Source organism: Stenella coeruleoalba, assembly GCF_951394435.1.
Source record: "Stenella coeruleoalba genome assembly, chromosome: 11".
In the NCBI taxonomy this organism is placed as follows: domain Eukaryota; kingdom Metazoa; phylum Chordata; class Mammalia; order Artiodactyla; family Delphinidae; genus Stenella; species Stenella coeruleoalba.
In genome coordinates, this window is record NC_137157.1 from 4,359,876 (window position 1) to 4,387,129 (window position 27,254).

Here is a 27,254-nt window from a genome sequence, read left to right on the forward strand (position 1 = left end):
CCGGAGCCGGGGGGCCCTCCTTGGTCTCAGTACCCCTGCACCCTGCCCACTGCCATTCTGCATATGCTCCTCCGGGGCTCAGAGCAGGGGATGGGGGGCCTCTGTGGGCCCACTGTCTGCCCAGGTGCCCGCACACAGTAGGCTCACGGTGAACATTCCCCAAACAAGTAAATGACTTTCGCTGGCACTGCGGGGCGGCGAAGGATTCCGCAACGAGCGTCAACGCGGTGGGGCGCAGGGGGCAACTTCAGCCGCAACCTCAGGACACGACGCTAGCCTGCCGGCCTGCCCACCCCCCGCTTAGGAGGCGTGAAGTCCCTGCACAGGGCAGCCTCCTTCCCTTTTGCTTTCGTGATTGTGTGTGAGTTACACATGGAGAGCAGTCAGCCAGTCTTCCAGAATCCCCAGACCCAGACCCAGACCCCGACGAGGGTCCTGGGAGCAGCACAGCCTCAAAGTAAGGACAGGGATCTTTCTTCACGGCTCAGGGGAGCACCAAGACCGCCCACTTAGCTGTTGCATAACCCACAGGCTCTTTGGAATGCTGGCAAACCCAGTTCTGGAGTGGCTTCTCCCTACCTGGCAAGCACGCCCGCTGGGGAAACTGAGAGGACCTGCGGGGGTGGGGGCAGGAGCCGCAAGGCCGGGGGATGAACACTGCGGATGCCGGGAAGAACACTGGGGCCATCTGAGCATCTCCTGCTCTGGCATTCAGCCAGCAGGAGGCGGGACGAGAACAACAAGTGGATGCTGGGGCCTGGGACCCCGCCCAAGATGGCACTGACCAGCGCCAAGGCCAAGAGGCCGAGTCTCCCAGGCAGCCTGGCTGTGTGCTGGCTGTGAGCACTTCCCGGGGCTGGAGGGAAGGGGTCACGCATCCACGCTCCTGAGATTGGCTCCCACCGTGGAGCTTTTCCTGAAACAACCGCCGGGGGCACGAAAGGAGGCCCATCTGATAAAATAAGGGATGGGGTCGTGTGGGGCGAGACCAGAGGGTCCTCACTGCTCCCTGAGGAACAGGGCTCCTGGACACCCCAGCAGGATATATCCCGGTGGCCTGAGACTGAGTGAGCTTGCAGTGACATATGGACACACAGCTTCAAGCTGAGGACACAGAACCTTTCGTGCTGTTCCCACGCCGTCACTGGGTTGAAGAGAATCTGACTTTCAGGTGAGGTCATCTAACAGTGACACCCTAACGAGTCACGTCGGCTCACCCAGAGTCATTGCTACCTTTATCCGAGTCAGAGCAGGTTCTGCCATCTGCGTGTCACAGATGAGGAAACTGAGGCCCAGAGAGCTGTCCCTTGCCCAAGGCTTCACCCCGGGGAGAGAGACGGCTGGGGTTTCTGCCTGGCTCCATGCACAGGCGGGTCTGGGAGCAGGCCTGCCCACCTTGAGCCCATATGAGGTCACTACCTTCACTTTCTGCAACCAGTCTCATTGGCATTTAGGCGCCTGAGAACCAGGGATCCTTGAGTTTCCCAAGACCCACATGGGAGGGCACGGCTCATTAACTACCCGCCCAGGCTGGGAGCCGGGCCCCCAGGAAGGCCAACACAGACAGACGATCGCGGGGACCGAGGGACTTACGTGTCTGCGGAGCGGCGGTAGTTCTCGGGACACTCGAAGGCCAGGCAGCGGAAGCCGCCCTGGATGTTGAAGCAGGTCTCGTTGATGGAGCAGTTGTGGATGCCGGTCACACACTCATCAATGTCTGCAGGAGATCCCAAGGCAGCACGGTGAAGGCCAAGGCCCCCCAGCCATCCCCATCCACAGACAGGGGTGCCCAGGCCTCCCATCAACCAGGGTCAGGGGGGATCAGGCCATCCTTGCCCTCCACAGGCTGCTCTCTGGAGCAGAGCCCTGTGCCAGCGTTTTTACTTATAGGAGATTATATTTAATATACCTATTATTCACAATCCTAGGATTAAGCATAATAAGGATAACGGCAAACACTATATGACAGCCCTTAAAGTGTTTTGCAGGAAACACCTGCTTCTCATTCTAATTAAATGAGGCAAGTACTGTTATTATCCCCATTTTAGGGAAGAGTCATAGGGGTTAAGTGACTGGCCTAAGGTCACACATTCTGTAAGTGGTGGAGTCGAGCTTTGAATCCAGGCAGCCAGTGCCTCTCTGAGGCTCTCGAGTTGCATCAGCCTTACCTCACGTGCCACTTGTAACATCCTAGGAGGGAATGAGCAGAAGCCAATAGCCCCATATTACAGACGAGGAAACTGAGGCTTAAAGGGATTCTATGTTGGGCCCAGTGTCCAAAGTCAGTGACTGTCTGGGATGGACCGGAACCCGGCCTGGGGCATGTCACGAGGTCACCCTGGACATGGGGAGCCGTCCCTTTCCCTCAACTTTCCGGAGCAGCCAAATGGTGGGCCCAGGGGATGTCACTGTGCCAGAGGCATCTGTTAAGAGATGCCAAATCCTGACCATTGGTGGCAAAAACAGCTCTCCCCCATCTCAAAGGCTGAGGCTCAGGAATGTGTTTTCACTGCGTCTGGCAGGACCCCAGGCTGCGGTGAGGGCGCCTGGCCAGGTCATCTGCTTCGTCAGAAATGTGAAAACAGAGCAACTTCCATCCGGAGCTCTGGACGAGCTGAGCGGGTCCCTCCCAGGAAACGCCACAGCTCCTGCCCGCCTTTGATCAAAGTCTTCAAACCTTCTTCATGACCAGAAAGGACATCTGCAGGACCCGGGCCCTCCAGAGCCTCTGGGCCACCAGCCCCACGTGGGGACTCATCAGGAGGGGCTGAACAGAGCCAACTTCTGACTCAGCTTCTGCGGCCATTCCCGGAGGTGAGGCCCACGCGCCCGTTCCAGGGTCGCCCCTTCACAAATATCTACTTAGCACCCCCCCGCCCCGTAACCAAATGGACGGTTACAGGACGCTGATGACCCCTGGAGTGTCCTTAGAAATGGGAGCCTAGTACAACTGGATGGATGTCGCTGGCCCCTCGTTTAGCTGACCCCCGGGCCCCCGCGGCATCCTCCAGTCATAGTGTCCCTAAATACAGAGACCTCTGGGTGGTCACACACCCTGACCAGGCCCATCCCCTCGCCAAGTGGGGATCATCACCCTGGGACAGAGGACTGCGCCGTCTGCTCACTGCTTTGCCCTTAACACCCAGCAGGGCCTGGGTTTGTCGAGTGACTGAACGAAAGACTAAACAGCAGTGCTATGCTATGGGGTCTTCCGGGAACTGACATCCTGTTTCCTCCACGGTGGGCATCTTCCTAAAGGCTGTCAGCCCTGCTTCGGGCCCTCTTGGGGCTGGCCCAGGGCAGGGTGGAAGGCTCAGAACCCCCGGCGGACAAGTGTGCCCGGGTATGGGAGACCAGGGTGCCCGTGGAGCCCAGGACACACCCAGGATGCAGAGCTGTCCCCTCTCCGAACGCATCCCGTCTGTGGTGTGGCTGCCAGGCCTCTGTCCCCCAACAGCGCAGAGTCCCGAGCCGGCCCGAGACACCCCGGGAGTCCCACCCCGCTCACCTTGACAGTTGCGGCCATTGGGAGCCAGCCTGTATCCGGTCGAGGGACAGCTGCACTGGAAGCTTCCAGGGATGTTGAGGCAGCGGTAGGAGCAGATGTGGCCCCCAGTGGGCAGGGCACACTCGTCGATGTCTGTGACGGCAAAGCCCACCCTCAGCATCTGTGTGGACCCCGGCTGGGCTACACCCCCCGCGGTGGGCTGAGCTGCGGCCTGGAGGGCAGCCACACAGTACAAGCCGGACACGGCGCGGGGGGGCCTCAAAGTGCTGTGGCTGGGGCGGCCTCAGAGACCATCACGCCAGAAGGGGAAACTGAAGCCCAGAGAGGGTAAGAGCCTAGCCTAGGGCCACACAGCAAGTTCATGGTGTGAAGTGTGCACGTGGAAGGGGAGGAGGGAGACTGGGGAACCGGAGGCAGGAGGCAGTGCCCAGGGCTTCAGAACGACACACGTAGAGGTGCCCTGGCTGGCTACGTCCTAATGCTGTTTATTATAAATGTGCTCATAACAAACACACCTTATACAGAAACAGTAATAATCTTAACCAGAGTCATCCTCTGAGCACCTACATCGTGCCAGGCACATATGAAGTGCTTTTGAGTCACCATTTGGATTCATCCTTGGACAACCTGGTGTGTGTGCGTTTAACCTCCATGTGACAGAGAGGATGGTCCAGGCCCAGGGAGGGGCTTTTAATAAGGCCAGAGGCAGAGCTGCGTGTCAGAGACGTGGGCGGCCCCTGAGGCCCCTCCTCACCTACCACTGCCCTGCTCGAGGTCCCAGCACACATGGCGATCCCCACTGTCACGTGTCATTTTACTAAAGAAAAATCTGTGGGCGGCTTTGCCCCTTTACACACTTCACTCTCAACGACGGGCAACGTGCATCCGAACAAATTTCAGTTAGAGGGAAAAATACACAAACCACCCGGCAGCCAGGAGGTGGGGGATGGGGATCAGGGGAGGGGGTGCTTTCGCCCCCAGCCGAGCGGGGAGCCCTCACCTTCGCAGGTGACCCCGTCCACGTCACTGAGCTGGTAGCCTCGCCGGCAGTAACACTGGTAGGAACCGTAGACGTTGGCGCACTCCTGGCTGCAGGGGCTGCTGCTACACTCATTCACGTCTGAAAGAGAGGGTCCCGGGGTCACCGCTCAGTGCCGGCGGGGCCATGACCTCCCTCAAGTTAACACACACACACACAGAGGCAGAGGTTACCACGTGTAGGGCCAGAGACCTGCCTGGAGTTGCCCCAAGGGAGAGAGGCCCCACTCCGGCCCCTAACGGCCGGAGGACCTGGCATCTCCCCACACCCACCACCTGCTTCAAGCCAGACCGACTCTGGGCTGTTGCTCCTCTGCTCCCTTTGCCTAGAGCAGAGATCAGAAAACTTCCGGCCCACCACCTGTGTTTGCAAATAAAGTTTTATTGGTACGTGGCCCCGCTTATTCATTTACTATGGTCCACGGCTGCTTGTGCGTTACAAGGGCGGAGTTGAATAGTCGCAAAAGAGATGCAGCTGGCAAAGCCTATTTACTACGTGGCTTTTAGAAAAAAAGTTTGCCAACCTCTGACCTAGACGTCCCTCGTCATTTTTGTTTACTGCTAATTCTCAGCGGGGCAGGAGGGGTGAGCAGCAGAGAATGTCCGTTAACCTCTTACCCCGGGTCTCATCCCTGCAGCCCCGCCTGCCTGGCCTGGCTGCCACCTGTTCACTTGCTCACCTCTGCTCAGTGTGGTTTCTTACATCCTAGAGACACTCCCTGAAGACAGGAACCATGTTATTGCTACACGTCTGGGGCGGCGGGTGCTTGATAAGTGCTTAGTGGAGTAATACTGCAAGGCTGGCCCTTGTGTCCACAATATTGTCCACTAACATAGATATGAATACCTACTATTCAGCCATTGAGGAGTGACCGGGGACGGCACTAGCCACGAGTGATAATGACAGTGATCCGAGCAGTCCCCATATCACAAGTGGGCACCGTGACAAACCCTTGACAGGCTTCACCTTGACTCACCCTCACGACCCCCTACAAGGTGGGTCCTACTCTCCCCATTTCACGGATGAGCACACTGAGGCCCAGAAACGCTGAGTTACTCCTTCAAGGCCGTACATGTGACAGAGCTGGGATGTGAACCCAGGCCCGAGGGACCACCGTGCATGAATCTTGCCCCTTGCCATTACATGTGTGTGCTGGGTCTGGTTTTGGGGGACAAATCCCAGAATCTCAGGAGAAGCCTCGGACCCAGGAGTCCTCACACTGTCCATGCTCCAGGTTGAGAATTACACACTGGGGTGCATCCTGGCATATCTGACTTTTGTGATCATCCTTCTTAATCCAGAAATTTAAGACCTGCCATGTCTTGAGTGTGGCTCTAGAGGTTGCCCCTGGGCACTGCGCTGCAAAGAAGGGAGCTCGATGGGCAATGTGAGGGACTGCCGAGGGGGGCCAGAAGCTCTCAGTTTCGCTGACCTCATCACCTAATTCCCGTAGAAGATGTGACATCCACTGAGCACCTCCTATGTGCCAGGCCCTCCCCTCATTTCAGTCCATCCCATCAGATGGGGTCCGTGTTATCTGACAACCCCAAGACTCTTGACACTAATGACTCGGTCCAACCCGCCCCCCAACCCAGAGACCTGACCAAATTTTAGCATCAGCCCAAGACCATGACCCTTGAAATGCCTGCCTGGGAAAGCTTGATGCTGCCAAAGAATTTCCTGTGTATTCCAGCCAACACCGGAATACAGGCCCTGACCTCCCTTTTCCTTAGAAGCATTTACTTTAGAAAACCTGCAGATGTAAATCCTTTCTGTCCCTTTGAGATGTATCTTCTGCAACCCAGGTCCTTTTAAGGTGGGAACCAGGCCTTTGAAATGCGGTCATCAGGGAGAGGTCCCACCCCCACCGCATCTCCCAGACTCTGCAGGAGGGTCAGAGCCAGTGAGAAGACACAGCTGGCCTAATTCCACTGACCAGCGCCCTTAACATCCTCTAGAACTATTCCTTAGCAGGCCCCAGCATTTAAAAAACCTGCACCTTTTTTTTTTGGTGGAGTTGAGACCAATTTACGCTGAAGTCTCTTTCCCCCACTGCGTAGTCTAAATAAAGTCTGTCTTCCCACTTTTAACAAGTGTCCAGCTTTTGTTTCTCTTTGGCATAAACAACCCCATTTCCCCTGTGAGGACAATTAGGCAGGTGAGGTCAGCCACTCCCCAGGGTCATGTGAGTAAGCAGTGGGCCAGATGCCCCCAAACCCCACACCCTCAGCCACCTCCCACCCGGCTTCTGCAGCCAACTTGTCCATCCCTACGTGTGCACAGGTGTTATCACCCCTGGCAGGGCCCAGGAGAAACTGGGGAGGGCAGTCATCTCCGACAAGCAAGCTTTTAGAGGTCCCTCCCCTGCTGATACGCTGTTTGATATGCTCTAGGGCATAAATGTGAGTCGGTCCCACGCCGAGCTGCAGGGAGAGTGGTGGTTTCCCCAGGAGGTGGGCAGCCTGGGGGAAGGGGCGCGGATGCAGTCACAGAGCTCCTGACCCTGCCCCGCCCTGCCCTCACCTTCACAGGACCGGCCATCAGAGGAGAGCCGGAAGCCCATGGTGCAGCTGCAGTAGTAGGAGCCAGGCGTGTTCTCGCACTTGTGGCCACACAGGCGCCCGGGGTAGCGCCGGCACTCGTTGATGTCTGAAACAGAGCAGGAGGTGGCTCAGGCAGCGTCCTCCCTGGGCAGTGCTGCCCGTGGTGGCAGCTCACGACCTTTGTCCCCCACTTCCCCTGGCCTCCTCTCCAAGAGAAAGACCACTGACTTGTCCCAAACACGCGGCAAGTCAGCAGGGGAGCTGGGACGGCCCCGGCCTGTCTGCCCGCTGGGCGAGCCTCGTGCTCCTTCCGCGACGGCACGCCTGGGCACGTTCCCACCCGCCAGTTCTCCACCCCAGAGCCCGAGAGAGTGCCCTCCAGGATCCGACAAAGGTGCCGTGGGGCTGGGCGGGGCAGGTGCCAGCTCCCCTGAGCACCCTGGTTTGGGGATGGCTGGCGTCCACCAGCAGGACCTGTCCTAGCCCCTGGTGTTCGGGCCACCATGCCATCTTGGGTTCTCACTGCCCTGGGCGAGCACACAGCTCTGGGCCCTGCAGCCCTGCACGTCGGCAGGAACCTCTGGGAAATCACTAAGACTTTGGGGCATTTGTAGAGCTGGCTGGAGCCTCAAACACTCAGCGGTCCCGGGGCAAGCAGAGCACCTGTTCTACAGGTAAGGACCCTGGCTCACGCCCAGGAGGGCCTCCCCAGGAGCTACATGGTCGGCAGCAGCAGAGCTGGAACCAGAACGGGGGTCTCCCGATCGGGGTCCCTTCTCTGGCACTGTCTGCACTTGGGATTTTCAGAGGTGAGGAGTAGACCACGGTCATTCCAGGGTGCCCCAGGCTGGGTTCTCCTTGATGTCATCTGGCCGGGCCCTCTGCAGGGACACCCACGTACCCACACACGTTCTGCTGATGCCGTCGAAGTAGTAGCCGGCCTTGCACTCGCAGCGGAAACTTCCAGGGGAGTTCACACAGTGATGCCCCGGCCCACAGGGCTCAGAGGGCGGCAAGCACTCATCCACATCTTGCAAAAGAGAAAGACACGGTGAAGAACCTTTAGTGCGCCGGGGGCTTTTTGCCCTAAGATGATCAGGAAGGAAGGAGCCAACTAAAACGTAATGGACAAAGCGGCATCATTGAATTCTTAACCTGATTTCATAGAGGACCTACGATGTGCCAAGTCCATGCTGGCGAGATGGCTGACGCAGACGCAGCCTCTACCCTCGGGGGCCTCCTGCTGCTCTGGGCCAGCAGTGACCCTAGTTAAGGCAGGAAGTGCCCAGTGACTGGGGAGAGGCTGAGGAAATGCCCTGGGTGTTACAGGGAGGAGACTCCTCGGTGTGGCAGGGATCTGGGCAGGCTGGGCGCACAATGCCCTTGCCCGAACCCAAAGGAACGTAGGTGAAGAGGGAAGCACGTAAGAGCAAAAACCACACAGAGAGGAGAGGGCACCTGGATCATAAAGTTTGTGAGGTTGGGGCCAACTCGGGAGGACTGACTTGTAAGCAGAGGGCATCTGTCCTCTGTCTGCCGCCAATGGGGGGCCATCACCGACGGGGGCTGTGAGCAGGGAGGCGCGAGAGAGCTTTCAGCTCAGGAGGAACTAGACAGACTGAAGGGGCAAAGCTGGCGGCAGTGGGTGGGTTGGCATTCTACTGCAACGGTGCAGGCTATAGCCAGTAAAGACCTATGCTTGGAGATCAGCAATGGGATGGACGGACAGGTGCAAACAGCTTCCTTTGGGGATCTGCTCTCTCCTTCCAGGGAAGGGAGGGCTGTGCTGGAAGCAGACCAAAAGTCCATTTCAAATAGGTTTTCTTTTTTAAATACCAACCAACACAGCGGGTCCCCTCCTCATTGAGATGGTAGCCACGGCCACAGTTGGGCACGTTCTTCTGGCATGTGTAGGAGCCCTCCGTGTTGATGCATGTCTGCCCCACAGGGCATGGGGCACTGATACTCAAACACTCATTGATATCTACAGGGGGAAAGACGGAGACAACGGGGTTAAACCCGGAGGGCTTCCCAAAACCCAACCCCTGGATCTCCAAAGAAATCCTCCTCTTTAAAAATCACGAATGCAGTTACGACGATGCCCTCGCCCTGGACCACACAGCAGCCTCCCAACTGGCTCCCAGGTTTCAGCAGCATACCACACCGTAACGACCCCTCCCCGGTCCATCCTCCGGCCCCTAAACCCGCAACACTTCCATCTTCCACTGCACAGAATCCGAAGCTGCCCGCCTGTGAGTCCCACACGGTGAACTTGGCAATTCAGGTGCCGTCCTGTGTTCACATACTCCACACGGTTAATGAGGGTTTTCCCTGAGGGTCAGAGGCGGCCGCCCCCTCGGTGCCGGCACTCGTACTCTGCGCTCCTCCAGTGACTGGCTGGCCTCCGCGCCCCACTCCCCAGCCTCACTCGGGTCCATCTCTCCTGCAGCCCAGGCTCCAGCCCTAGCCTCCAGCGGCCACTCAGATCCCGCCTCTGTGCCTTTATTCACAGTTCCTCCCTGGGAAGCCAGCGCCCCGGTCTGCCTGGTGAACGTGCCTTTCTTACAGCTTGGGCACGACCTTCTCCCACATCCCCACCCCCATTCCGGGCTCCACGGGGCCTGTGTGCACTCGCGCCCCCGGGGAAGGGCTGCTCTAAGCTCTCCGCACGGTGGCTCCCTCCCCGACTGGACACGCCTCTGATGGGGGACCGTGGGGCGTGCATTCCCCTTTGATGAACACATGCCCGGTGGGTGTGAACCAGTAAACCAAGAAGGAGAACTGGGTTACACGTGTGTTCACTGATCGCACTGAGATTCAGTGCCAAACCGCACAGATTGAACTTCCTACCAGGAGTATTCTCCCAGAGGACCTAAGGTTTCAGGAATCACCTATAAACATCTAGGGGGGCCAAGAGAAGGGGGTGATGGTAGAGGACCAGCTGTACTTCTCCCCTCGCAGCCAAGGCCCACCCTCCTCGGACAAATGGGCAGCCCGACTCCCTCCCCATCCTGGTGTCGGCCTTTGTGCTGCCGGTCTTGCAGTGCAGCACTTTACAGTTTACAAAAGCTTTCACCTCCAGTACTGCCCTGCAAGTTAGGCAGGAAGGGATTATCTGCATTTTATAAACAGGAAACTCCACGAGCCCAAGGCTGGGACCCACTCAGGTCTAGAGTCAGGGTCTCCCGCCTCCCAGCCAGGACGAGGGCCCCTAAACCTGGCGTGGGCGAACCACAACCCGCCGGCCAGATCCCACCCCCTGCCTGTTTTCGTAAGTTCAGTTCTACTGGAGCACAGCCAGGCCCATTCCTTTATGTAGCGCCCACGGCTGCTTCCACGTGGCTGTGACGGAGACCCTTCGGTCGACGAGGTTGATATTTACTCTCTAGTCCTTCTCAGAAAAAGCTTGGCCCTGTGTCGAGAATGAATGCAGTGTTTAGAACTTTTCCCGCTGCCAAGCAGGGTGGAAGCTTTCCCTTTCTGCACTTGGCTTTTGCTTTCTTTTTTGCAAATAAAGAGGGACATCACTTTTGAAATAAAAAAGGTAATTTTTAAAACGGAAGACTCCTGAACTTGGTCGTGGCACTTGACTGTGAACTAGGCTGTGAACCTGATTGTGGGCGCACAAAAAGCGGGACTGCCCCACCCTCCCAGCGTGCTGAGACGAGGGGCGCCTCTAGGACCTCTGAAGACCCAAGTTCGGGGGTGGGTGCTGGGCTGCGGCCAGTTCTGGGCCCCCGGGCTCCTGCTCTGGAGTCTCCCCCCGTAGAGCTGCACCCCTGCAAATCGGGGGTGGGGGCGGGTGGGAACCGAGGCTAAGTCGAGACTTGCAACGGTCCCTTCTTTGTGGAAATCGGGCTGATTTGGCCATGAGTCAGGGTTTCCATCCCCGGCAGATGCCATCCTCCGTGGAGCCCCCTGCAAGTGCGCTGCAAGTCTAGGCAGGCCCCTCCTCCCTCCTGGCCCTGGGAGAGCTGTCAGCCTCCGGCTCACCCGGCCTCCTTCTGGGAGCGAGGACAGCCCCCCTGCTGGCAGGAGGCTGGCGAGGGGCCAATGCAGCCAAGCTGAGGCCCCCGCGGCTCAGAAGCCTCGCCTGCCCTTGAAAGGGGAGCTTTAGGAACAAAGACTGAGGTTGGCTTCAGACGAGGCCCCTGTCCTAAGGGGTTGATGTTCTATTTGCCTTTAGATATCCTGGGATGGTAATGAAAGCGGGGAAGGACTTTCAGTCCAAACTGCCATTTCAAATCAAAGATCAATACAGATTTATCTGCAAGAGGGTGAGACAGAGGAAATTCTCGGCCCCTTGCTCGTGGCGTACCAGCCTTTCCAGGGGGGGTGACGGGGCAGCTCCAGGAAGGGTGAGTTCTGACTAGTGGCGCCTGCAGCGCAGAACAAGGGAGACGACTCTCTGACCTCAAAGGGAGGACCCAGAAGCTTCTGCTGAGCAGAGGGCAAGGGCAGCCTGGCAGATCTGGACTCAAACGCCAACAGCATACAGTGATCTGGCCAGATGGCTAGTCTCGGGCGACTGCAGGAGAAAGCGGGGACCACCTCCTGTCTGTAGAACAGGTCACTCTGGCCACTACTCCCGCGCTCGCCCCTGCCCCACGCTGCCTCTGCAACTGAAGCAGTCTCACCCAGACCTCCTCTTTTTATTAATTTCCACGGGATTTGCTTTCATTTCACGTTGATCTTCCTCCGATATCAACAGAGTATTTTGCCATTTTAACCCTTTTTAAGTGTACAGGAGAGTGGCATCAAGCACATTCAGTGTGGTGCAACCAGCAACGCTGTCCAGCCACAGACCTCATTCCTCATCCCAAGCAGAATTCCACCTGTTGAGCCATAACTCCCCACCCCTGTCTCCCAGCCCCTGGCAACCACCATTCTACTCTCTGTCTCTATAAACTTGACTCCTAACACGGAGTATCTTCTAAAACCATTTTTAATACACAGGGCACTTCACAACCACCTTGTTTAATCCTTGCCTCAAGCCTACAAGCCAGATATGATGATTATTCCCATTTTATAGAGGAGGAAGTTGAGGCTCCGAGGAAGTAAATGACCTCAGGTCACTTGGTTCAACACCAGGTGTCTCTGACCTCAAAACACAAGCGCTTTCATCTAAACCAGAGATTGCTAAACTATAGCCGTGGGGCCAAACCCAGCTGCCGCCTGTGTTTGTAAATAAAGTTTTATTGGGACACAGACCCACCCACTTGTTCAACACCGCCATGGCTGCTTTCCAGCTCCAACCGCAGAGCTAAGTAGTTGCAGCGGAGACCACACAGCCCACCATGAATAACTTATTATCCAGTCCTTTATAGAAAAAGCTTGCTGACCTCCGTTCTATACACTACGCAGTGCCCCATCACTGGACGGTTCCCCCACCTGGCGGACCCGTTAGCCCTGGCGGCAGCATCTTACCAATACAGTTGCCTAGAGCATCTTGTATAAAGCCGCTCTTGCACTGTAGCTTGGGTCTGCAGCGGAAGGATCCCAGAGTATTCTGACAGATAAAATCGGGGAGGCAGTTATGAATACCACTCTCACACTCGTCAATATCTGGTACATCATAAAAAAAGGAAATTGTTAGCAAGAGTCCTGCCAGAAGCATCTTTCAACACTTTAAAATCACAAGAATTTTTTTTTTTTTTAATGCTCATTACTCAGACTATAACCCCAAACGTTCCAATAGAGAGGTCACATTCCAAAAGGGCCTTAGCCAAATGGTGCTCGTGTTTCTAAAGATTCAAAACTGACTTTTCCCCCAAGGATCTTATGATGCAAATTTTCTGTTATGTGATAAATAACCCAGGCATTTTCCTGGCAATATGTGGTTTGATTTGGTTCTCATTTCAGGCATGTTTAGTTTAGATTATAAAGCGACGATGATCTTAAGTGGCAATAAACACTGTCCCTATAAACTTATTCACTCTGCAGTCCTCGCAATATTCCAGATATTAACAATGATGATTGTCGTGACTGGACGTTGGCTGCCCTTCCCTTGAAGTTCATGGCGTCAAATGTTCAAAAGTGTATACTCAGCTGGCTGGGCCCCTGGGTTCTCGAGGTCCACACCGCCCAGGGAGTCTGCAGGGGTGGGGAGGACTGAGCTCATCCAAAGGCCCTCATAATTCAAACGACGTTTTTACACAAGTGGTCTTGTCGTTCTGAAGGGCTGGAAACCCTCAGCAGAAAACTATGTTCTAACAGATCCTCATCAAAGGCTTATCTGCTAAATAACATCTATGGTTTGGCGGGGGAAAGCCAGCAGCCAGAAATGTCATGTTTTTTTATGCAGCGGAAGGGAATATGCTTTGAACTTCAAGGAAACCTGGAATCAGATGGAAGGCAGCTGTTGTGCAAAAAAACAGCTCGGGGGTGGGGGGACTGGAAAGCACATGTGAGCACCTGAAATTCATCTCTGGTCTTGTTTTTAAATGAGCGTGTTCTAAGCCTTTTCAGAAATCCAAACTCTCCACTGTCATTAACTCAGCATTACGGTAAAGGAGGTAAATCTTCACTAATAACAGGGTTGGCCAGTGCCCCAGGCAGCCAAAGGGGGGACACGGCACCACGGAGCCCAGACCCCAGGGAGCCCAGTGCCACTTCCCCATCGCATCATACGCACTTCCGGGGGATGGGGTTTTGAGACTCGGAGCTTATCCTACCTTTGCAGTCATTGCCCTCTGTGAGCTCATAGCCAGTCCCACAGCTGCTGTCGCGCTGGCAGCGGAAAGAGCCCACTGTATTGATGCAGGATTCTCCAAGACGGCAGTTTTGGCCGCCCATGATACATTCATTGATATCTAGGAGAGACACAGGTGACGCAGGAGTAACCAGCAAGAACAACCGATCCTCACGCTTTATCAGAAGGAATGTACCAGAGGGCACGATGGGTTCGACCCCCCACATCCACCAAGCTCCCCGGGCACGTGCGTATGCAGGCCGTGCACCGGAATGGAGCCCTGGGCGCTCGCCATCAGTGCAAAAGCAAAAGCAACGGCTTCTCTGCCCTGCTGAGCTATTTCAGACGTACTGCTCTTCCTGAGCACCTGCTAAGCAAGCACCAGGCCCTGAACTGGACTCATGTGACCCTAGAGAACCCCCTATTCGGGGCTACCACCTCCCTCCGTCTCCCCTATCTCACAGGTGAGAGGCCAAGAGAGGCTGAGGGACGTGCCCAGGGCCACTCAGCAGATCCTGGATTCAGAGCCCGGTCACACCCCAAACCCAACCCCTTTTCACAGCACGGTGTTTACATCCTGCTGGAGGACAGCCGTGGCCGGAAGCCAGGCGCAGCAAACTCCAGGAGACGCTGGGAAGCCGGTCCTGGACCGTTCTTCACCTACGAATGGGGCCCCAAGTTGTGCAAAGCAGGCCCTGCTTGGCTGTCAGGCAGAGGCAGAGGCTCCCGGGGCAGGACGACGTTTACCTTCACAGGAGACGCCGTCCGGGAGCAGCTGGTAGCCCACAAAGCAGGAGCAGACGACCTCCTCCCCCGTGTCTCGGCACTGCTGTTTGCAGGGCCCGCCGCCTGGAGTCAGAGCAAACGTGAGCGGAGGCCAGGTGCACCCCGGAGACCTCCTGGTTTTTTCCAGGTGTTTGGATGGGGTCAGAGAAAGCACCCTCAGGGTAGGCTGACACAGAAGGGCAGGCTCCCCAGGCTGGAGCCCACTGCAGCCTTCACAGCGCCCTCCCTTCCCATGGGAAACCCCCCGGGGCTGCGGCTTCAGGTCCCAGCCCTGATCTGACAGATCGAGGGTGTGTGCGGGGCCCCGATATCCCATTTCCACCGCCACTGCCTCAGCTCCGGCCGCCCGCTCCCCTGGCTCTCTGAGCATCGCTTGGTGCCACCCTCCAACCAGGCTTCCTGCAGGGCGGCCAGCATGATGCCCAAAGAGCAAATCCCATGGGGACAAAACCTCTACCGGGCAAAGATTCCAGGAACTAAAATTCTGACTGCTGCCCGGGGCCTGCAGGGCCCCGCCCACTTCTCCAGCCTCTTCCTTTCTCCCCGCACCCCACCCCATGACCCACCAGTGCCCAGCTGCTGCGGGTCTGCAAGTCCCCGCTCCCACTGCCACAAACCCCCTGCCAGTGTCATCTCCCTGGCTAACCCATCCTCAGCCATTGCAAGCCAGCTATCCCCTCCCCCAGGGAGAGCCTCGCACGCCCCCCAGAGAGGATTACGAGCCTTTCTGGGGTTCTCTGCCCTCCCTTCCGCCTACCCCCAACCCCCAGCCCTGTGTGCCGAGTGTCACTGTACACCAACCACATCATTTTGTGATTAAACTGGCTCCCTAATGAAAGCCCAACCACAAGGCGAGCCACTGAATGTGCTCGGGGAGCGGACTTGCCAGTCCAGACATGCGGGAATGTTCCATAAAGAGAAATAAAGTCTTGGCATATGGAAAACAAAGGTGCAAGGCGCTAGTGACTTTTTTTTTTTTGATGTGGACCATTTTTAAAGTCTTTTTTAAAAAAAAAAAAAAAATATATATATATATATATATTTATTTATTTGGCTGTGCCGGGTCTTAGTTGTGGCAGGCGGGCTCCTTAGTTGCAGCATGAGAACTCTTAGTTGCGGCATGCGTGTGGGATCTAGTTCCCTGACCAGGGATTGAACCCGGGCCCCCTGACTCACTGGGAGCACGAACGGAGTCTTAACCACTGTGCCACCAGGGAAGTCCCAAGGCCCTACTGACTAAATCTGCAAACGCCTCTCTTAGGAGACAAATGACTATCACAGATGGTACAGCTGGAGCTCCAGCCGCAAAATGAAGTATCACTCACCCCCGTCCCCTAAGGGGCTCCCAGCCTTGGGGGTCACCGTTCACAGAGTCTGTGGGCTGTGGTGGGAGAGCTCTGCACACCAGCTCCTCAAGCGGCCCCATCTCTACAAGCCCACCCTCTCCCTCGCTCGCCCATCAGGCCCCAGGTAGGAGGAGAGGAAGGGAAGGAGCCTGGGAGTGCAGACAACAGGGCCTTACAGCTGACTCCCAGCCAAAGGGCTGCGGTCAAGCTCCCAGCGAGATTAGCACTGACTTCCCCTCGGGCTTCATTAACCACCAGCTAGTCCTCGGGTTGGGGGGGCCAGTCTCACCTCGGCAGCGGTCATTCAGGTAGGGGTCCTCCTGTCCCTCCTCGATCTCAGAGACCTTAGCTGAGGGGGAAGAGGCAAACACAGGTTTGTCCACACACAGTGCCCACGTTAACACAGAGGCAACGCCGAGCATCTTCTCTTCTTGTAAATATCACGCAGTAACGCCTGTTGGTACATCTTATAAAAAGCTCAGTGTTCATTTCATCCTTTTTAAAAACAGAGTCACACTTATAAATGTAGCCAAATCTCTAAAAGATCTATTATAACAGAAACAGCACTGGCACAGGGTCTGTCTGTAGTCATCAACTTAATGCTGAGCGTGGTTACATTGTCCACATTACTCAAATATTTCTGCAAATGCAGTCACGGCCCTACTATAAACTAAGTCACGTCTTCCAAACCGAAAACAATGCACCTGGTAAAAGCTTATGGCTACAGGTTGAATTGTGTCCCACCCCCCCGCCAAACCCCAGAAGATGTTGCAGTCCTCATCCCCAGTACCTGGAAATGTGACCTCAGTTTGGAGAAGGGTCACTGCAGACAGTCAAGTTAAGATGAGGTCATTAGCGTGGGCCCTAATCCAATGATGAGTGTCCTCACAAAAAGGGGAAATTGGGACTCAGTGACAGATACGCAGAGGAAAAGCGGTGTGAAGAAACAGGGAGAAGACAGCCATCTACCAGCCAAGGCATACCTCATGCTCCCAGAAGCTGGGAGAGAAGCCTGGAGCAGATGCTCCCAGAGGCCTCAGAAGCAGCCGGCCCTGCCGACACCTCGCTCTCGGACTTCTGGCCTCCAGACTGTGAGACAACACATTTCTGTGGTTTAAGCTCCCCAGTCTGTGGTGCCTTATTACAGCAGGAAATGAATTCACTTATTTTATACACTTTGCCTGCAAAGCTCAATGTAGTGCCGGACATCAACAGTCACTCACTCAGTTCATTCAACAAAGGTATCTGAGTATCTGCTCTGAGGGTCAAGCCCTCAGCACAGACAAGGCTCCTCCTCTCAGTAATTACAACAGGATAGAGAGGGACCCAGTGGGAGACCTGGGCCCTCATTTTAAAGGGTTGTATTCCATTGGCAATTCTGGTATAGAAGAAATGGAGTAGTCCTTTTAACCTGGGTGGGTAGACCCCAGAATTCCTAGAATACTTGAAAAACCAAGTGCTCTGCTGATGAGGACCTTCCGCAAGATGGAATGACAGCGATCACAATTCAATCACAATCCAACAGCCATTACGTTACAACGCTGGGGGGGAAAGCGTAAAGCAAAGGTATCCCCAGCACAGCCACACCTACACAAGAGAAGCCAAGAGAGACAGAAAAAAGACTGGAAGGAAACATGACCTAATGGAAACCATATTTATCTCCATGTTGACTTCCTCTTCCTTCTACCTTCCCGTGTCTTCTAAAATGCCTACAGTGAGCACATGATACACACACACTGGAAAAGCAGACAACAGTAGAAAGACACATATTAGTAATTCTGCTGTAAGTTTCAGCGTAACATAATTTATAGACACTAACTAGGCATAAGGTGTTATTTTTTAGGGGTTATTAAGATACGGTAAGGGTTCCTAAATAATCCAAAGAATTTTTCAGCTAGGGAGGAACTAAGCCAGAGACACTCAGGGTGTGAGTCATCTCTAGGTTAGGAGGCCAGGAGCACCTTTGCTCAGAAGGTTTAATGTCAGTGCAACTAGAGATGATCATACTAAGTGAAGCAGGTCAGAAAGAGAAAGACAAATGCCATATGATATCACTTACATGTGGAACCTAAAATATGACGCAAATGAACCTATCTATGAAACAGACACAGACTCTCGGACATAGAGAACAGACTTGTGGTTGCCAAGGGGGAGGGGGGTGAGGGGGGATGGAGTGGGAGGTTGGGGTTAGCAGATGTAAGCTATTATACAGAGAATGAATAAACAACAAGGTCCTACTGTAGAGCACAGGGAACTATATTCAATATCCTGGGATAAACCACAATGGAAAAGAATATGAAAAAGAATGTGTGTGTGTGTGTGTGTGTGTGTGTGTGTGTGTGTGTGTGTGTGTGTGTGTGTGTGTGTGTGTGTGTGTGTGTATAACTGAATCACTTTTCTGTGCAGCAGAAATTAACACAACACTGTAAATCAACTATACTTCAATTTTTAAAAAAGAGAGAAAAAAAGAAAAAAAAAGAATGTTTAACTTGGGGACTCTTCATTCACTTGGTGCATTCCATCCCAGCAAAGCCCAAGTCCCTGCCATGTGCCAGGCACAGGCCAGGGTGTCCAGACCCCATCCTCCAAAGGACTCATGGTAAGAAGGCCAGGAGGACTCATGAGAAACTATTTATCACTCAGGTGATGCGGTCATCAAGATTTCCACAGCATTTTTCAGGAGCCAGCAAGCCTGGCAAGGAATGCCAGAAAAGGAATCTTGAACTGAGGCTTCCACAGCCTCAGTCTCCCAATCTGTAGAATGGACATAACCAAGATACGCCCTAGCACAGTTCATCCCAAAGGAACAGGGTTCTTTCCCCCATCTTAGACCAATACTTTGATCACTTATAATACAGATTATTAGAAAAACTAAGATAAGAAAACAGACATGTAAGTCCCAATTTTATATTTAAACAGGCATGTTACTCTATCAAATGCTTACAGAAGTTTCTAAAAGCTTACTCCCAACTTCTGTACTTGTTTTGTTGCAGGCCAGCACTGGTCTGTGGGCCCGCTACGGTAGCACACAGTAGGCCCACAATAAATGTCAGTGGAAGACAGGAAAGCAGGTCTGTGTCTGGGTGAGGAGGAAACACAGGGAAGTCCTCATAGAGACACTGAGGAAAGTCTGAGGCAAGAAATGAAGCAGATAAAAGACAAGGGAGAAATAAGACATCTGGAGCAACAGAAAAGCTCAGAGATCATTAATGAAACAAGACATAAATCAACAAAAGTCCTCCCTGGAGACACAGGAGAAATCCTCCATCAGTATGAAGAATTTGAGTTTGTTTAAAGTGAAAATGTCATCCATGATTTCAAAAGTCAAGGAAGGAGCCAGAATGTGGTTCCAATCCCCCTTTATGACTAAAATATCTGAAATCAGCCCCACGGCGGCCATGGGGCCCTGGACTTGAGAAATCAAAACAAAGAATGAAAGCCTGGTCGTTGGACCGAGGACCCCAAAGCCACATGAATGGATGGCCTGACTCACTGGTCTGTGAGCTCGCCCTTCCGAGCCCCTTCCTGCCCCTTTCCCATTTTTAACAGAGGGCAGACGGAGCTCAGAGTGAGAAGGCAAAGGTCCCAGTCACGCAGCAAGCTTGGGGCAGAGCAGATGCTTGAAATTTTCCAGGGCTCTTTCCATTATGGCACAGGAAACCATTGCATAAATGGAAGAGATGATTAGACAACCAAGAAGTTTCCTGAACCATGTAATTGAATCATGAAGCCCCAAGGTTTCAGGATTTATGTGGCTTCCGACAAATGGAGGGTGGAGACCGAACTGGTGGACGCACAGCTGGGAGCCCTCTTGAAGCTGCTCTTGGGGTCATCTGCCCCTTTGCTGAATAAATATCTAGTGTTTGAACGCTCACAGCCTGCTGTTAATGAGTGTTGCCCCTGCTATTAACGACTGGTGCCCCCTGCCTCAGCTCCAGATGGAGAGGTGGCACTGGCCAGGCATCGGAAGGCCAGCGCTCTCCCTCCTCTGTATGTCAGCCACGTGATCGTTTTTTTTTTATAATTGTGATTTTTTTTTTAAGATTTTTGGTTTTTTTTATGTGGACTATTTTTAAAGTCTCCATTGAATTTGTTACACTATTGCTTCTGTTTTATGTTTTGGTTTTTTGGCCCCAAGGCATGTGGGATCTTAGCTCCCCGACCAGGGATCGAACCTGCACCCCTTGCATTGGAAGGCGAAGTCTTAACCATTGGACCACCAGGGAAGTCCCCTGGCCACGTGATCCTGAGTGCCAGGTCCTCATCTGTGAAACAAAAGCACGGCCGGCCACCCACGCTGCCCAAGGCGGTTGGAGGGATGGGACGAAATGTGATGGCAAACCCTTTATACCCCTTCTCCCATTTAATCCCAGCAACCTGAGGACGTAGGGCTCTAATTATCCCCTTTTCACAGATGAGGGAACTGAGGCCTGGATACACCAGTTTGCCCCCCAAATACATGTCAGGACAGGTACATGAACACAGATTTGTCAGATCCCAGATCCCAAGTCCTCAGTTTCACTCCAGGACAGTGACAAACGTGCAACTGCTCTGACAACTAGAACCCGGCTCTTCTGAGTTAAGACGATGGTAAATGTTCGTGCCCACACTGCCTGTGATGGTCAATTTTATGTGTCACCTTGGTTGGGCCACGGTGCCCAGATATTTGGTCCAGCGCTAGTCGGGATATGGCTGTGATGGTATTTTTTAGATGAGTTTGACATTGAAATCAGCAGACTTTGAGTAAAGCAGATTGCCCTCCATCATGTGGGTGGGCCTCATCCAATCAGGTGAAGGCCTTAAGAGAAAGACTGACCTCTCCCAAGTAAGAAGGAACCCTGCTAGCAGACGGCCTTTGGACTCGAGCTGCAACATCAGCTCTCCCCTGGGTCCCTGGCCAGTGGGCCCACCCTGCAGATTTCAGACCTGGCAGCCCTCACAACTGTGTGAACCAATTTCTTAAAATGTCTCTCTGTCTCCAAGTCCTATTGGTTCTGTTTCTCTGGATGACCTTAACTAATTGCACTGCCCAAGAGGGAAGAAAGGGGGTAATTACCTGCTTCTTGAAGGTCCCCAACGTCCCCCGGGGCAAACTCTGCTGTCTCCTGGCCCTTGACACAGCATGCCCGGAAGACCAGCCCACACTGGTAGCCGACCATGAGGCTGTACTCGCAGCTCTGACCCTGGGCCTGGGCCGCCCTTCCCAGCAGGCAGCAATGGCAGCACCTCTGCAAACACAGGAGGAGACTCCCGTTGGGGAAGCCAGACACAGGACACAGCGGATCCCCACGGAGCTCTCAGCCCCGCCGTGTTAATGCTCCCTGGACGGCGATGACATGTGCCTGACCTGGGCTGCAACTTCTACATGTTGGCAGGAAACAGCAAAGCAATCCAGGCCCGAAGCCTGCTGCCCCCAAATCTCGCAGGTCCTGATTTTGAAAGGAACCTTAAAGGGCCTTATCCCAGCACACGCTCCATGATACCTGACTGCCCCCCAACATCCCTGCCGGCCCAGCTTCCACCTCCAGGAAGAGGGGGTTAGGAGAGGGCCTTCTGGGGCTCACACAAGAGCTCCCTAAGGGTCCATGACTTCTGCGTGGTCTGAGATTTCTCTACCACGCCTGGAAGGATGAATATGCACCTCGTCTCTTCCCGCACTGAGTGAGGGTGGTTCAAGCAGCAGGAAGGGAACCTCAAGCCTGGTCATCAAGTGAGGAACAGAGTTGCTGCCTGTCACCTGGACCCCAGTGTTTCCAAAAGTCACAGCTGAATCCCAGGGACAACATTCACCCGGGCACATGAAAAGCCCCATTTCAGTCCTTATCATTCTAAGAAAAGCATAAGAGCTTTCCAGAAGGTTCACAGCAGGAACAGAGGAGGGGTGGCTTTGCTTGAGTTTCGTAGAGGTTGACGGGTCTCCCATCCGCTCATTCTACAGCCTCTGCTGCCGGAAAGAGTGGGAGCCTCAGTTACCTCCCCCACCTTTCAGGCCATGAGGCACCCTTCCCGGAAACACAGACCACGCATCTGCCAAAGCCATCCGTTTCCACTCCCCTTAGAACGTTCCATGCCTTTCTCTCAAGTCGGGGGACACTGGCGGAAGTGTCTGCGGGGCAGACAGCGTCTGCAGAGCCCCAACCCTTCCTGGGAGGCAGTCACTGAACACATAAGGTCCTGGCTCCTAGGCCCCCTTGACCAGATCAACCCCCCTCGCCCCCGCCGCCAGCTCTCTCACACCAGAAGCCTCCTCCCATGAAAGCCCACAAAGGCTGAGGGGCGGGCAGAGGGGCTCTGGACCCACAGCTCCTCTACGTGGAATCTCCCTACACATTCCGACCTGCGTGGAAAGAGAATCCCCGGAAAGGAACCCACACGCCCCGTCTCGGGATCCAGACTTCATTCCAACGCTTGCTCCTTGAAATTACTGCAGGGCCTTCCTAACTGGGAACGGGGGCATCTTTCTTCCAGGGAATTCATCTTTGTCACCTGGCACCTCCAACAGAAACCCAGATGTCCAGGTTAATTAACTTTCCAAACCTGAGTGCCTTCTGGTCGGGCTGTTTTTCTCCCTCAGTAGGTGGCAAGAGAGGGACAGCCTGGTTTATTTGCAGTCTTCAGACCTGGGAACGCTCTCGGTAACCTTTCCACATCCGTGCAAAGATGCAGGCCTTCCACAGTGACAGGGGTCCTGAGTGACCTGGCCTGGACTTGGAGTCCCAGGGTGGATTACAGCCTTCATTCATAGCTGACCTTTGGGCAGGGCTCCCTCTGGGCCAGATGGACCACACTCCCAGCTCTGCCTCACCAGATCCCTCCCTTGCTGGTCCTGAAGGGACCCCTGCTGAGAGGCTACTTTGGAGTGTGGGCCTCTCTGAACCTCAGTTTTCTCTTCCAGGGCGGTTATGGAGGTCACGTGTCATCAGAGGCGTTGGCGGGGGCCCATCCTGAACTCTGACTAGTTCGGGAGAGCAGAGAAGCTGGAGGGCCTCCAGAGTGGGGTGGGGAATGCCTATCTGAATTGAGAAGAGGCTTCAGAAGGCCCTGAGCCCAGATAACCCCTGCTCTGACCTCCACATTCCTGTTTGAAGCCCCGGGACTGGCAGTCTTCAGGGCAAGGCTGGGTCACTCCATCCCTGTTTCCCCGGTGTCGGACAGGGCCCGGGGTGTTGTCCAGGGTTTACTGAATAAACTGGAGGAGGTGGGGAGACTTGAGTGTCCCTCCTCCCCCCTCCGAGTTGAGCACGATGCGCTGCTCATAAGGAAAGGCATCTGAGGTCGGGGGTGCAGGGAGGAGCGCCCCAGGCCTCCTGCTGAAGCAGTGGCTGCTGAGCTGGGAGGGGCCCAGGTCCTCACCTTCACGAACATGGCCTCGAGGCTGGTGTTGTCACCATGCGGCACGGTGCAGCCGTCCTGCTCGTTGGCCAGGTTGATGCCCGTGGCACAGTGCAGCTCCTCTAGCTGGCTATGACAGCACTGCTCCTGGACCATCCTGTGGGCAGAGGGGGCAGGCTGGCCCAAGGGCTCTGTGGGGCGGGGGGCCCACCAGCTGGTACTCAGGGCCTGGAAGCAGTAGCCCCTCGGGGATGGGAGCTCTGTCATCTTTGGGTGTCCCCCCTTCCCCATCCCCTCCACTCATCCACAGACACACACACAACGCCTGCATACAGAAGGTGCCCAACAGTGTTTAATTAGGAAGACTGGATGCAGGGTGGTATCTGGGAGTGGAGTCGAGAGCCCCAGTTGTGTGGCCAGAGCTCCAGTTCACCTCTGTGACCTCTGAGCCCCAGCCACAGAAAGTTCCCACCTATTTTAAAAAACAAAAACAGCTGATTGCTGACTCTGGGCCAGACCTTCTGATCCTTTATCAAGTTGAATCCTTCCCAACACTCATCTCCAGTTTCCGGAATCAGAGGAAACAGCTCCAGAGAGGTGGAGTAGCCTGCCCAAGGCCACGGAGTGAGGGATGGTGGCAACGGTGACACCGGGCCGTGGCAGCCACGTCTCCCAGCCCCGTTGAGGGCTCCGGGAGGAAGGTCCTCGGAAACCCGAGGACACACGTGCACAAAAGCTTATGTCGCCAGAAGGACCGTCACCTCCCAGGCTTGGTCCCTCAGACACAGCTCCAGGTGGTGAGGGCAGGCAGGTGACGGAAAGCGAGGTGCGTGATCACAGGTGTGGCTCCCACCAGACCCCAAATAACCCTGGCTTTGGCCAGAGCCACCAAGGGCAGGAGAAGCCGTCAGACCTGCACTGGGCCGGAGAGGGAGGGGCCCTGCTGGGCTCCGCGTGCTGCCAGCCAGGCTGCCTCGGCCCCCAGCCTCCACCCTATGGGGCCAGAGCTCTGCACCCGGCTTCCCGTGCACTTCTAGAACTGCCCTCGGGCTCCAGGATGGATTTGTCTGCAGAGAGACCTCCGAGATACTGCAGGTTTGGTTCCAGGCAACCACAATAAAGTTAGTCACATGAATTTTTTGGTTTCTTGGTGCATATAAAAATGATGTTCACACTGTACTGTAGTCCAGTAAGTGTACAATAGCATTATGTCTAAAAAAGCAATACATACCTTAATTAAAAAAACCTTCCTTGCTAAAAAATGCTAACCATCATCTGACAACGCGGAGTTGCCACAAACCTTCAATTTGTAAAGAAAAAAAAACACGCAACCTTCAAAGCAATAAAATGAGATATGCCTGTACTCTGCTACCACACATCCACTCGTGCTCTCAGTGGATTTGCAAATGGCGGCATTTCACCGCATTATCAGGGAGAGCAAGCAGATATGCATTCATTGATCCATTCACTCAAAGATATTTATTGACTGAACAGGAAACAAGTGGTGTGGAAAAATGGGAGCCCTGATGCACTGAGGGTGGGAAGGTAAAATGGTGCAGTATGGCAGGTACTCCAAAAATTTTAAATAGAATGACCATAGGGGGCTTCCCTGGTGGCGCAGTGGTTGAGAGTCCGCCTGTCAATGCAGGGGGCACGGCTTCGTGCCCCGGTCCGGGAAGATCCCACATGCCGCGGAGCGGCTGGGCCCGTGAGCCATGGCCGCTGAGCCTGCGCATCCGGAGCCTGTGCTCCGCAACGGGAGAGGCCACAGCAGTGAGAGGCCCGCGTACCGCAAAAAAAAAAAAAAAAAAAAAATTGAATGACCATAGGATCCAGCCATCCTACTTCTGCGCATAAACCCAAAAGAATCGAAAGCAGTGACTCAGACAGATATTTGCACACCCACATTCCCAGCAGCGTGATTCATAATCGCCAGAAGATGGGAGCAACCCAAGCGTCCATCAAGGAATAGACGAGCTAAATGTGGTCTGTACATATGATGGACTTGGATTCGGCCTCAACAAGGAAGGAAACCTTGACACATGTTACAACATGGAAAAACCTTGAGGACAGTAAGCTAAGTGAAATAAGCCAGACACAAAAGGAGGAATACTGTGATTCCCCTTATATGAGGGACCCAGCGGAGTCAAATTCATAAAGACGGAAGATAGAAGGGGTGGGCTGGGGGAGGGGGAGTAAGCAGGAGGTTTTCTTTCATGGGTACGAGTTTCACTAGGAAGATGAAAAAGTTCTGGAGATGGATGGTGGTGATGGCGATAGAGTGATGTGAATACACTGAACTATACACCTAAACATGGTTACGATGGCACAATTTGTGTTATGTATATTTTAATGCAATTTTTTAAAAAATGTGGCTGTGGCCCTACTGTGTGCCAGACCTGTACAGAGGCTTCAGGGACGGGGAGAGGGATGGCCTGGTGGGGAAGCTCAGCCTCCCACACCAGGGGGCTTCTGGGGTAGCAGTTACTATGTTCTACCCTGGTGGGGCTGGGCGTCCAGAGAGCTGCTCTCCCCTTGCTGCCTTTCAACTTGGACAAGCATTCACCTGGCTGCCTGGCTCACCTCCTTCAGGTGCTGGCTCAGACGTCTGTTCTCAGCGAGGCTTCCCCAGACAGCTCTATTTAAAATTGTAAACCTGCCCTGATCAGGAGACCCTGCCTCCTGTCCCTGGGTTTTCCGTTCCCACGATACCTCGTGCCTTCTTACAAACGACAGACTTTCCCACGCCGTCATCTGTATCCTCCGTAGAAGAGATTTTGCCTATTTTGTTCACTGATTCATCTCCATCTTGTCCAGAATGCCCTCAATACGATTTGTGAAATAAATAAACGAAGGGGTTCGGAGAGTGACTGGTAGACTGAAAACCATCATCTGAGGATCCGCCTTAGGTTTTGGCTCCGTGTGTATCCAAATTCCTCCGAGAGACTCGCGGGCTTAATTCAACCCAAGGTTTGAGGCAAATTTATATGTGGGTCCTAAGGCATATGGGCCCTTGGTCGAGGCCAGAAGGCATGGCGATGCATGAGTTGAGGAAACGATCGCCCCCCAACGTACCATGTGTTAGAGGCTCAGGCAGAGGCCGAACGTGCCCAGCTGGAGTCCATGTGTGCAGAGAGGGGCTGGCCCCTCTGTCGTCCTTGCCAATCCCCTCGTCTGCCAGTGGCACCAACCCCAGGCCTCTTGGGCCCCACAGAACTCTCAGTGCCTTCCTTCCTCGACTCTACCCTGGAGGCTCGGGCTGGGGCTCGCCCACCCGTGTGATCCCATTCTCCTCATGCTGAGCTTAGAACAGCACTGAGATCAATAAAGATTTGCCAAATGAATGAGAACTTAAAACCGGAGATCCCGGCAGAATTCCACTTCAAAAGAAGAAAAATGATACCAGAACTACTGAGTTACCAGGTGGTCGCTGGTCTCTGTTTCTTGTATCTTTTTTTTTTTTTTTTGCGGTAGGCGGGCCTCTCACTGTTGTGGCCTCTCCCGTTGCGGAGCACAGGCTCCGGACGCGCAGGCTCAGCGGCCATGGCTCACGGGCCCAGCCGCTCCGCGGCATGTGGGATCCTCCCGGACCAGGGCACAAACCCGACGTCCCCTGCATCGGCAGGCAGACTCCCAACCACTGCGCCACCAGGGAAGCCCTGTTTCTTGTATCTTTTACCTATTACTAGTAAGAGGACTCTCTTAAAACAGATTGGATTTCTGACCTGCTCTCTCCCTTCTCTGCCTTCATCAAAAACGATAACCCTGAACTTGTTAGAAAATCCCTGCTATCAGCATCGCTGCGCTGCTTGTCACTCCCCCCTGCACACGGCCCCGCTCATCCTAGCACCGTGGCTCTGACTTGGGGCTCAGAGTCATCTGTCGTGTGCCGTCCCCATCCACCGGGCGAGGAAAGCATGGAGGGCTGGGGCGGGGCGGGGGGCGGTTCTTGTTCTCCGGAGCATCCCCTACGGTGGCACCCAGTGCTGCCCCTGGAATTAAAACCCAG

General features: G+C 54.5%; 1 protein-coding gene across 4 annotated transcripts in view; it reads right to left on the bottom strand.

The window, feature by feature from the left end:
- Nucleotides 1-27,254, bottom strand: part of FBLN1 (fibulin 1) — a 79,510-nt gene that overhangs the window by 34,192 nt on the left and 18,064 nt on the right. For all 4 annotated transcript variants that reach the window (XR_013830397.1, XM_079936173.1, XM_079936175.1 and 1 more), the window contains exons 3-14: nucleotides 23,267-23,402; nucleotides 20,970-21,141; nucleotides 16,203-16,262; nucleotides 14,529-14,630; nucleotides 13,765-13,902; nucleotides 12,518-12,655; nucleotides 8,931-9,074; nucleotides 7,992-8,120; nucleotides 7,071-7,196; nucleotides 4,509-4,628; nucleotides 3,509-3,640; nucleotides 1,594-1,717 (exon numbers count right to left, since the gene is read on the bottom strand). Coding sequence is in view for 3 of the 4 variants with exons in the window: in XM_079936173.1 (XP_079792299.1) it covers nucleotides 1,594-1,717; nucleotides 3,509-3,640; nucleotides 4,509-4,628; nucleotides 7,071-7,196; nucleotides 7,992-8,120; nucleotides 8,931-9,074; nucleotides 12,518-12,655; nucleotides 13,765-13,902; nucleotides 14,529-14,630; nucleotides 16,203-16,262; nucleotides 20,970-21,141; nucleotides 23,267-23,402 (1,521 nt within the window). In the remaining variant the exon portion in view is untranslated. The remainder of the gene's footprint in view (nucleotides 1-1,593; nucleotides 1,718-3,508; nucleotides 3,641-4,508; nucleotides 4,629-7,070; nucleotides 7,197-7,991; nucleotides 8,121-8,930; nucleotides 9,075-12,517; nucleotides 12,656-13,764; nucleotides 13,903-14,528; nucleotides 14,631-16,202; nucleotides 16,263-20,969; nucleotides 21,142-23,266; nucleotides 23,403-27,254) is intronic.